This window comes from Anser brachyrhynchus, assembly GCF_964034855.1.
Source record: "Anser brachyrhynchus genome assembly, chromosome: 30".
NCBI lineage: Eukaryota > Metazoa > Chordata > Aves > Anseriformes > Anatidae > Anser > Anser brachyrhynchus.
This window is the reverse complement of record NC_137723.1, coordinates 802622-814153: the sequence shown is the minus strand read 5'-3', so window position 1 is coordinate 814153 and position 11532 is coordinate 802622. Positions and strand designations below refer to the sequence as shown.

The window sequence follows — 11532 nt, the reverse complement described above, 5'->3', positions numbered from 1 at the left end:
CTTTTGGTTTTGTAGCCCCACCCTTTCTGAGCCTCACCCCGCCCCCTCTCCACCAGCCCCTTCCCAGTGGGTACCATGGGAGGGTGGCACCCCCAGGACCCAGCAACCATGACTGTGCTCCCCCCGCCCCGGAGTCCCCAGCACATCCCAGGTACAAACATGAGGATTTATTAACGCTCTGTGTCACATGGCCGTCCCCGCCGGCCGCCAGCCTTGGTGGCACCCGGTGGCACCCGGTGACACCCCAGTTCATCCAATGGCTGCCCTGGTCACGGCCATGCAGCAGGGACACTGCAGCATTGTCTGGCTTGTTGCCCACGTCTCATGGTCCCTTGTCACTGCTCCTGGGGTCCCCATCTCTGCCCTTTGTGTCCCCATCCCAGCTCCTGGTGTCTCCATCCCAAGGAGTAGTAGTGTCCCCACCTCTGCCCTTGGTGTCCCCATCCCTGGCCCCGGTGTCACCATCCCAGCTCTCAGTGTCACCACCCTGCCCCCCAGTGTCCCCATCCCAGCTCCTCGTATCCCCATCCCCTGACGTCTCCATCCTGGCTTGTACCGTCCCCATCCCTGGCTCCTGCTGTCCCTCATCCCCACTCCCCGTGCCCTTGTCCCCATCCCCTGGCGTCCCCTGGCATCCCCCATCCTGCAGCAGGTGCCAGTAGCGGCTGCCGGGGCGCAGCAGCTTGCTGGGGGGGCCCTGCTCGCGCACCTGCCCCCCCTCCAGCAGGGCCACCTGGTGCGCCCGTGCTGCCAAGGCCACCTGCCCTGTCACCAGCAGCACCGTGCGCCTGGTCCCGCTGGCCTCGAAGAGCTCCTGCTCCACCTGTGGCAGGAGATATGGTCAGTGGAGATGCACGGGATGTCCCCAACCCCACCTCAGGACTGAGGGGACACTGAGAGTAAGGACCCAGGAGGCATGGAGACTGGGGACCCAGGGGATGTGGAAATTAGGGACCCCGGGGGCTTTGGGAGCAAGGACCAAGGGGGACTGCAGAAGGACTGTATGGGGACCCAGGAGATGAGGGAGCAGGGCCCCTGGGGACACCAGGAGTGGGGACAAAGGGAACCCAGGGATTAGGGGACACTGAGAATGGGGACAAAGGGAACCCAGGGACCCAGGGAAGACCAGGGTGGGGGCAAAGGGGACACAGGGATCAGAGACCCACAGGACACCAGGAGTGGGGACAAAGGGGACCCAGGGACCAGGGGACACCAGGAGTGGGGACAAAAGGGACCCAGGGGACACCAGGAGTGGGGACAAAGGGAACACAGAAACCAGGGATGATGGGACAATGGGAAAGGGAACCCAAAGGGATGCCTGGGGACAGGAGTGCTGTTAGGAATGGGGACTGAGGGGATGCGGGGACACAGGGACGCGTCCCACCTGCTGCTGGCACTCAGCGTCCAGGGCGCTGGTGGGCTCGTCAAGGACAAGGATGTGAGGGTCCCGCACCAGGGCGCGGGCGATGGCCACCCCCTGCCGCTGTCCCCCGGAGAGCTGCCCCCCAAGCTCACCCACCTCTGCAGGGACAGAGGGGTCAGGAGAGGGGACACGGGGACCCTAGATGGGACAGGGATGGGGGGGGGGACACCCTACCTGTGTCATAGCCTCGGGGCAGGCGGGTGATGAATTTGTGGGCGCCCACCCGGCGGGCTGCCGCTGTCACTTGTGCCCGGCTCCAGCTCTCCGGCCCGTAGGCAATGTTGGCGTGGAGTGAGCGGGCGAAGAGCACCGGCTCCTGGGGGACGGTGGCCACCTGCAGTGGAGGGGACAGCTGGGGACGTGGTGGGAACACAGCAGGGACCCAGCAGGGGGAGATGGTGGGCATGGCTGGGGGTGAAGTGGGGGACACAGTGGGGGACATGGCAGGGACAGCAGGGGATGTGGTGGGAAGGGGTGGTAACACAGCTGGTGACATGGGAGGGGTGGCCAGGGGGGGGACACAATGGGGACCGCTGGGGACATAGTGGGGATGGCTGAGGATATGGCAGGGACGTGGCAAGGATGCAGTGGGGGAGATGGTGGGGATGGCAGGGGACATGGTGGGGGACACAGCAGGGACCTGATGTGGGACACAGCGGGAACATAGAGGGGACATGGTGGGGATGGCTACGGACATGTCAGGAACATCTGGGGACATAATGGGAATGGGTGGCAACATAGCAGGGATGGCTGGTGACACGGTAGGGGTGGCCATGGAGGACATTATTGGGACAGCCGGGGACATGGTGGGGGTGGCTGGGGACGTGGCAGGGACATCTGAGGACATGGTGGGGGTGGGCAGGGACATCTGGGGACATGACTGGGGACCCAGTGGCGATGGGAAGGGGTGCAGGGGGGACATCCAGTGACCTCAGGGGGGGTGGCTGGGGATGTGTGAGGACGTCCTCAGGTGGCCCCACCGGGACAACCGAGGCCACGGAGGAGGACGAGGTCCGGTGACAGGGTGCGGGCAAGCAACTCACCCGGTGGCACAGGTAGGAGTGGCGGTAGGCGCTGAGGGGGTGGCCGTCCAAGAGCAGGCGCCCAGCCGTGGGCTGGTGCAGGCGCAGCAGCAGGGACACCAGGGTACTCTTCCCCGAGCCCGGGGGACCCATCAGTGCCAGAACCTCCCCGGGGCGCAGCTCCAGGGACACGCCCTGGGGGGATGTGGCCATTCACACCTCTGTGACCCCGTGTCCCCACACCCTCCCTGCTGTGTCCCTCTTGTCCCATCCCCTCCCTGTGTCCCCCCAGCCCCCCGCCTTCCCTGCCACACCTGTGGTAACAATGCCATGTCCCCGCTGTGGCCCTGTGCACCCTGTCCCCATGCCCTCCCCACCACGTCCTTGTGTCCCTCTGCCATGTCCCCACACTGTTCTATGTGTGCCTATGCCACATCCCCACCGTGTCCCTGTGTCCCCTTGCCATGTCCCCACACCCTCCCCACCATGTCCCTGTGGCCTCCCACCATGTCCCCATGCCATGTAACTACCATGCCTTTGTCCCCCTGCTGTGTCACCACAACTGCCACGCTCTCCCATTATGTCCCTGTGTCCCCCTGCCGTGTCCCCTCACGCCACACTCTCCCATCACATCCCCATGTCCCCCTTGCCGTGTCCCCATGCCTGCCATGCTCTGCCATTGTGTCCCCGTGTCCCCCTGCTGTGTCCCCACACTTGTCACACTCTGCCAGTGTCCCTATAGCCCCTTACCATGTCCCCACACCTGCCACACTCTCCCATCATGTCCCTGTGTCCCCTCGCCGTGTCCCCACGCCTGCCACACTCTGCCATCGCATCCCTGTGTCCCCTTGCTGTGTCCCCATGTCCACCTTGAGGACAGGCTCCTGGCGCCCGGGGTAGGAGAACCAGACATCCTCAAGCTGGAGGTGGCCCCGCAGGTCACTGGGTGCCAGTGTCCCCGAGGGTGCGACCTGTGTCTCCCGGTCCAGGAACTCGAAGATCTTCTCCGAGGAGCCCACAGCCTTCGTCAGCGTGGGGTAGTAGCGGAGCAGGACCTGGGGACAGCACAGGGATGTGAGTGACAGCGTTTGGGGTCGGAGGGAATGGGTATGGGGACATGGCCAGGAGGGCATGGGGACGTGGAGGACACAGGAACTCGGAGGATGCAGGTACACAGGGGGACTGGCATGGGGATGTGACAGGGTACATATGGGGACATAGTGGGTGATATGGGGACATGGTGGGGAGGGCACAGGGACACAGCAGGGGGTCACAGAGGGACAGAAATGGGGACAGAGCGAGCACCTGGGGACATGGGTAGGCACAGGGACACAGAGGGACTGGCTGTGGGACATGGCAGGGAGGACATGGGGACGAAGGCACCTGGGCTCACCCCCACGACATCAGTGAACTGCAACTGGTAGAGGAGGAAGGTGACAAGGTCCCCGGTGCTGATGGTCCCCGCGGCCACCAGCTGTCCTCCGTAGTAGAGGATCCCCATCTTCAGGGCCAGCGCTGAGAACTGGGGACATCGTGAAGAGTCACCCCCAGGGAACACCTCCCCATAGGGCCGTGGCCAACTCTCTGCAGGGACACTGAGTTCCCAGCCCTGCTCTGTCACCTCCCTCATGCCATCAATGTCCCCCATGTCCTGGAGCCCCAGAACTGTCATGTTTCCCCGTGCCATTGTGTCCCCCGTGTCCTGGACACTCTGTGCTGTCCCATTCTCTATGTCATCACACCCTTGTGCCCCGCAGCCCCTGCGCTATCATGCTCACCATGTCCTGATGTCCCTGTGCTGTCACATCCCGTGTCCCACTGTCCCCATGCCATCATATCCCCATGTCCCCTAGCCCTATACCGTCATATCTCTCAGCTCCGGCATTGTGTCCCCTTGTCCCCCAGCCCCATGTCATGTCCCTCAGACCCTTCTCATCATGTCCCCATGTTCTGCAGTCCCCATACCATTGTGTCCCCATGTCCCACCACCCCCATGCCATTGTGTCCCCATGTCCCACCGCCCCCATGCCATCCTGTCCCCCAGCCCCCTGCCACTGTGCCACCGCATCCCGTACACCGCTGGTCCAGGCAGAGACGGTGTAGAGGACCGCATCCTGCTTCTCCAGCTGGTGGGTCTGGTGCAGGCACTGGCGGTAGCGCGCGGCCACCCCGTCCTCGTTGGCGAAGCTGCGCACAGTGGCCATGGCCTGGAAGGTCTCCACTGCCACCTCACTGGCGTGGGCCAGCGCCTTCTGCACCTTTGGAGCCAGGCCCTGGGGACAGCAGTGTCACTGCAGGGCTGGCAGGTGGGGAATGGGGTGCAGGAAGGGGGCAGAGGGTATGTGGAGGGGATGGTGGGCATGGGGAGGGGTCAGGGGGGACATGGTGGGCATAGTGGAGGGGACAGTGGGGACATGCAGAAGGTGGTGGGTGAATGGAGGGGACATTGGGTGCGTGCAGGGGGCAGTGGGCACATGGAGAGGACAACACGCATGTCGTGGGGACAGCGGGCCCAGAGAGGGTGGGCACATGGAGGTGACAGCGGGCACATGGAGAGGGGATGGCAGCGGACACACGGAGGTGACAGCGGGCCCACAGCCCCCCCTCACCTGCTGCAGCCTGCCGATGGCCCTGGGCAGCGACAGGAGGAAGGGCAGCACCAGGGCGGTGACAAGGGCCATGCGCGGGGACAGCCAGGCCATGGTGCCGAAGAGGCAGATACCCCGCGCCAGGTACCACAGCAGCAGGCTCAGTGCCTCGCTCAGGGCCTCACGGGTGGCCTCCGCGTCCTCCGTCACCCGTGCTGCCACATCCCCTGTGGGGGGACAAGGCGGAGTACGACAGCGGGGTGAGCATCCCCGTGCCTGTCCCCACCCCGCTGCCGGGCCTGTCCCCGAATCCCATGCTCACCGGCCCCCTCGTCCCGCAGCTCGGCTATGTCCCTGCGGAGGACGGCGGCGAAGAGGCGGCGCTGCAGGTGGCCGTGCACGCGGCTCAGTGTCCCCACAAAGGCGGCGTCACAGGCCAGCTCGGTGACTGCACTGCAATGGGAAGGGGACAAGGGGGGGGGGGGGGGTGTGTGCATCAGGGAGACCCCCGCGCTGCTCCCCGACCCCAACCAGTGTGTCCCTCTCCCCGAAATACCTGCTCAGCCCCAGCAGCACCATGGGCCAGATGGCCGCCAGCTCGTCCTCGCGGGCCACCCAGTCGCTGGCGCGCCCCGTGTAGTAGGGGACAGCCATCTCCCCTGTCACCAAACCATGGTCACGTTGATGGGGCCCCCCCGGGGCAGTGGGGGCGGTAGGGGGGGGCCCGATGATTGATGCCCCCCAGATTTTCTGCAGCCCCCCCCAAGCTTAGTGTTGCTCCCCATTTGGGTGCTGTCCCCCTGGTTTGCAGGTGACCCCCCCTAAATTTCATGGAGACTCCCTCCCAAAGATCAATGTTGCTCCCCATTGGGATGCTTGCCCCCCACACCGGTCTGTGGCTGCCCCCCCAGATTTTGTGCAGCCCCCTACCAAAGCTCAATGCTGCTCCCCATTGGGGTGCTGCCCCCCCCCGGTTTGTGGCTGACCCCCCAAATTTCATGCAACCCCCTACATTTCATAAAGCTCCCCCCAAAGCTCAATGCTGCTCCCCATTGGGGTACAGCCCCCCCAGCTTTTGTGCAGCCCCGCCCCCAAAATCTCAATGCTGCTCCCATACGGTGCTGGCCCCCCGCTTGCTGACCCCCCCAGATTTTGTGCAGCCCCCCCAAAGCTCAATGCGGCTCCCCATTGGGGTACAACCCCCCAGCTTTCGTGCAGCCCCCCCCAAATCTCAATGCCGCTCTGATAGGTGTGCTGCCCTCCAGATTTATGGCTGCCCCCCCACATTTCATGCAGCCCCCCCAAAGTGGGGGTGCTGCCCCCCTATTTTGTTGCCCCCCCCCCGCCCCGTACCGAGCGCCGAGGCCCCCATCAGTGCCGCCACCACCGCGCAGCGCCAGCGCTCGGGGCGCAGCGACTCCAGGAGGCGGCGGCCGGCGCCCATCGTCCCTGGTCAGCGCCCGCGACCCTCCCGGCCCCGCTCCGGTCCCGGCGCCGCTCCCGTCCCCGTTTCTCGGAAAATGAAACCCAGCGTGGGGACGGGATGGGCGCCGGTGCCGCCTGCCATTGGCTGAGGCCGGCGGTGCGTCACCAGTTGTCGGGCAGATCGGGCCGGAGCAGCTTGGCGAGGGGAGGGGAGGGGCGGGGAGGGGGGCGTGGCGAGGGGGCGGAGGGGGCGTGGCAATGGGCGGAGGGGGCGTGGCGATGGGCGGAGGGGGCGTGGCGAGGCGGGAATGGGGCGGGGCCGGGGGAGAAGGGCGGGGGCTGTAGGGCCGCGAAAACGAAAGTGAAAGGTGGCGGGGCCAGAGCGTAGCGGGAGCGGCCGGGGCCGGGTGGGTCTGGGGGCCCCGGGGGGGTCAGAGCGGGCTGGGGGGAGCCAGGGGGGGTGGCTGGACTCGGCCGGGCTGAGCCAAGCAGCACCGGGGAGCACGGGCCGGTGAGGGGGGGCTGGACTGGGAGGACTGGGAGAGTTGGTGTGTCCCCAGTGTGCTGGGGGCGGGTCTCAAAAAGGTGAAGGGGGCTGCGCTGGGGGTCAGTGGTGTATTCCTGAGCGGTTTGGAGAGCCAGGCCAGGACTAGGGGGCCATACTGGGAGCACTGGGTTGTGTTCTAGGGTGCTGGGAAGGGTCTTGGGGATCCTGGTCAGGACTGGGGGATTTACTGGGAGCACTGGTGTCCCAGGGAGCTCAGCAGGGTCTCAGGGAGCTAACCCGGGAGCACTGGTGTGAGCCCCAGGGTGCTGGGCAGGGTCGAGGGGAGCTGAGGAGTCTGCACTGGGAGCACTGGTGTTCCCTGGGGAGTGCCCCAGGGAGCCCATCTGTGTCCAGGTGACCAGCAGAGGGTCTGGGGGTGCTGGGTAGGGCCTTGAACACTCCTCAGACTCCCCAAGCCATGGAGTTGCTGCCCACCTTGCGCCTGGCCTGTGTCCTGCTCCTGGCTGACCTGGTAGTGCTGGCAGCACTGGCCCGGTTGGCCCCGGCACTGGCCCAGCTGGGTCTAGTGGCCACATGGCTGGAGGCTGGGCTGCGGCTACCAGTGCTGGTAGGGGCTGGGAGGCTGTTGGCCCCCGGAGGACCCCGGGGAGCTGCGGCCCTGGTGAGCCTGGCCCCTGCCACCTTCTTGACCCTGCGGGGCTGCCTGGAGCTGCCTGAGGCTCCACCAGTGCTGCTGGCCACGGCCACACCGTCCTGGCTGGCACTGGTCTACGGGGCAGCCCTGCTGGCCCTGCTGACCTGGACCTCCCTGGCACCTGGGGTGGCCCTGGGGACCAAGGAGGCCAAGTACCAGGCAGCCCTGCGCCGGCAGCTGGCTCTGGCCTGGCCTGAGTGGCCCTTCCTCAGTGGAGCGTTCTTCTTCCTCGTGCTGGCTGCGTTGGGTGAGACCTCCGTGCCCTACTGCACCGGGAGGGCCTTGGACGTCCTCCGCCATGGGGATGGCCCCACTGCCTTTGCCACTGCCATCGGCTTTGTGTGCCTCGCCTCCGCCAGCAGGTAGGGTTCCCAGTTCTCCCCATGTCTTCCCAGTCTCCCCCAGTTCCTCCCCCAGACCCTGTCCACACCTGGGATGGTGCCTGATGGGTTTCAGGGTGTCTCTGTCCCCCCGTTCTGCCCAGTTCGTTGTTTGCTGGCTGCCGCGGGGGCCTCTTCACCTTCATCATGGCTCGCCTCACCCTGCGCACCCGCGACCGGCTCTTCTCTGGCCTGGTGCACCAGGACCTGGCCTTCTTCCAGCAGACCACAGCAGGTACAAAGGGGGGGGGTCCCTGTCCCTGTCCCCACAGCATGTCCCCCACTCAACTTGTTCAACCCTTGCAGCTGAGCTTGTCTCCCGGCTGGCCAATGATGTGCCACTGGCAAGCAGTGTGGTGACAGACAGTGTCAACATCGCCCTGCGGAACCTGGGGAAGGTGCTAGGGCTCAGTGCCTTCATGCTGGCGCTCTCACCGCGCCTGACTCTGCTGACGCTGCTTGAAGTGCCCCTTGCCATAGTTGCGCACAAGGTCTACAATGCCCGGCACCAGGTGATGGTGGACATGGGACAGTAGGGACAGGAGAGCAGGGATGGTGATGGGATGACTGGATGGGGACAGCAGGAAGAGGGTGGCAGGTTGGGGACAGCAAGAAATGGGGATGGTGGGGATGGGATGTGAGGTAGAGAAGGCTGGGCAGGGATGGTGAGGGCTGGAACAGGAGAGCAGGGTGAGGATTTCAGGGATAGGACAAGAGGTTTGGGGCTGGGAATGACAGGGTCAGGAAAGTGAGGATGACGATTGCAGGGATGGGATGACAGGCAAGAGGAGAGCAGAAATGGAGATGGGATGGGATGGCAAGGACTTGGCTGTGCCGTCCCATGGGTGCTGATGCCCGCTGGCCCTACCCAGATGCTGCAGCAGGCCGTGCTGGATGCAACAGCTGGCACTGGGGTGGTGGTGCAGGAGGCCATCTCCTCCATTGAGACGGTGCGGGCCTTCGCTGGGGAGGAGGAGGAGGAGCGCCGGTACGGCCAGGCACTGACCAAGATGCTGAGGCTGCGGGACCAGAGGGACATGGAGAAGGCAATCTTCCTCCTCATCCGGCGGGTGAGGCTGACATAGGGGGACTCAGGTGCCTGTTGGCACAGGAACATCCCCACTCACTCCTGTCCCTGCAGGCGCTGCAGCTGGCCGTGCAGGCGCTGGTGTTGTACTGCGGGCACCAGCAGCTCCATGAGGGGACCCTCACTGCTGGCAGCCTCATCGCCTTCATCCTCTACCAGAATAATGCCGGCAGCAGTGTGCAGGTAAGGCTGGGCAGTGCATGCCCCATAGGCACATTCCCACGTCTGTCCCTGCCATAAGCACATTGCTGTCCCCATCCTGGGTGATAGTAGCTCTGCTCCACACAGGCACTGGCGTACGCTTATGGCGACCTGCTGAGCAATCTGGCAGCTGCCCACAAGATCTTCGACTACCTGGACCGTGAGCCGGCTGTGGGCACTGGGGGCACCTGGGAGCCTGCCACCCTGCAAGGCCTTGTCACCTTCCAGCACGTCTCCTTTGCCTACCCCACGCGCCCCGAGCACCTTGTCCTGCAGGATGTCTCCTTCGAGCTGCGCCCTGGTGAGGTGACAGCGCTGGCGGGGCTGAACGGCAGTGGGAAGAGCACCTGTGCCGGGCTGCTGCAGCGCTTCTACGAGCCCACAGCTGGGGAGGTGCTGCTGGACGGGGTGCCACTGCGCGACTACAAGCACCGGTACCTGCACCGCCAGGTGAGTGTGGCTGCAGGAGGGTGTGTGGCACAAACATGCAGATCAGTGCCCGGACTCAGCCTCTGCCCCGGGGCAGGTGGCACTGGTGGGGCAGGAGCCCGTGCTCTTCTCTGGCTCCATCCGGGACAACATTGCCTACGGGCTGGAGGGCTGCAGGGAGGAGGAGATCATAGCAGCTGCAGAGGCTGCTGGTGCCTTGGGCTTTATCTCTGCCCTGGACCAAGGCTTTGACACTGGTGAGTACTGGGGAGCGGGGGGACCTGGGTGTCCATCCCAATTACCTCCCTGTCCCCATCCTGCAGACGTAGGGGAGAGAGGAGATCAGCTCTCGGCTGGGCAGAAGCAGCGTGTTGCCATTGCCCGGGCCTTGGTGCGATGCCCCACTGTCCTCATCCTCGATGAGGCCACCAGTGCCCTGGATGGGGATGGGGATGTGGCGGTGAGTGGTGGACTGGGCCTGGGAGAAGGGGTCCAGCCCCATGGCGGAGGCTGATGGGCACCGGCATCTCCTGCAGCTGCAGCAGTGGGTGCAGAGTGGGGGGCACCGGACGGTGCTGCTCATCACCCACCACCCACGGATGCTGGAGAGGGCTGACCGCATCGTGGTGCTGGAGCGTGGCACTGTGGCCGAGATGGGGATGCCCACTGAGCTTGCAACCTGTGGTGGACCCTACAGCCGCCTGCTGCAGCGCTAACAACCCACGGGGCAGCCAAAAACCCCCAGGGATAGGCCACAGGGAGCAGCAGTCAGCTCCTGTCCTGGCTGCAGGATGGAAGGTGGGGGCTGCTCCTGTTGGTACCAGGATTTGTATGGAATAAAGTGGAAACACTCCAGAGACAAGTGAGCTGGGTTGTGGCAGGGTGTGGGGAGCTCTGCTCTATGCTAGTGAGGCCTCACCTCGAGCACTGCGTGCAGCTGTGGGCAGCACAGCAGACGAAGGGCGTGAAACTGCGCGAGAGCCTCCAAGGGAGGGCTACGGGGATGGAGAAGGCTCTGCAGGGCAAGGGGTGTGAGGAGCGGCTGAAGGCGCTTGGCTTGTTGAGCCCAGAGCAGAGGAAATGCAGGGGAGGTTTCGCGACAGCCCACAGCTTCCTGATAAGGGGAGCGGAGGGGCAGGCACCGGTCTCTGCTCTCTGGGGCCAGCGACAGGGCCTGAGGGAATGGCATGGAGCTGCCACAGGGGAGGCTCAGGCCAGCCATTCAGAAAAGGTTCTTCACCAAGAGGGTGGTCAGGCACGCACAGCTGAGGCACTGGGCCCAGTGCTGGGCTCCCTGGTACAAAAGAGACCTGGCCACAATGGGGAAGAGTCAAGGAAGGGCCCCAAAGATGCTGCAGGGACTGGAGCATCTCCCCTGTGAGGAGAGGCTGAGGAAGCTGAGCCTGCTCAGCCTGGAGCAGAGGAGGCTCTGGGGAGCCCAGAGGAGCTGTGGAGTCTCCGATGTTGGAGATACCAAGAAGTGCCCTGGACTGGTCCAGGGCAACAGACTCTGGGTGGTGCTGAACAGTGGTTTGGGGCAAGGGGACCTCAAAAAGTCCCTTCCAACCCCAGCCCCTCTGTGATTCTCGTGACAAGTCCTGGCAAACAATGAATTCACCCAGACAGAAGAGGCCCCTGCTGTACTGACGCATAGGCTCACTGTGCTGAGCTCTTTCTGCATGCAGCTCCCAGCCTCCCTTGATGCCTCCCCAACTTCCCCATGCAGCTTCTCCGGACAATCCTGACACACCAGGCTGGGATAGGAGCACCTTGCC

The 11532-nt window shown here is 64.9% G+C and overlaps 2 protein-coding genes across 2 annotated transcripts; one reads left to right on the top strand and one right to left on the bottom strand.

The window, feature by feature from the left end:
- Positions 1-152: 152 nt before the first annotated feature.
- TAP1 (transporter 1, ATP binding cassette subfamily B member) lies at positions 153-6626 on the bottom strand. Its single transcript, XM_080571296.1, has 11 exons — positions 6387-6626; positions 5590-5692; positions 5356-5486; positions 5055-5260; positions 4521-4718; positions 3839-3967; positions 3315-3500; positions 2467-2640; positions 1598-1757; positions 1385-1521; positions 153-823 (listed from the first exon to the last, which is right to left on the bottom strand). The coding sequence occupies exons 1-11, from the start codon at positions 6475-6477 to the stop codon at positions 323-325; spliced, it is 2016 nt and encodes a 671-aa protein (XP_080427422.1). The 5' UTR covers positions 6478-6626; the 3' UTR covers positions 153-322.
- A 345-nt stretch (positions 6627-6971) lies between these two features.
- On the top strand, positions 6972-10610 carry TAP2 (transporter 2, ATP binding cassette subfamily B member). Its single transcript, XM_080571032.1, has 9 exons — positions 6972-8022; positions 8145-8275; positions 8347-8552; positions 8913-9110; positions 9182-9310; positions 9416-9778; positions 9855-10014; positions 10081-10217; positions 10294-10610. The coding sequence occupies exons 1-9, from the start codon at positions 7424-7426 to the stop codon at positions 10471-10473; spliced, it is 2103 nt and encodes a 700-aa protein (XP_080427158.1). The 5' UTR covers positions 6972-7423; the 3' UTR covers positions 10474-10610.
- Positions 10611-11532: the final 922 nt, after the last annotated feature.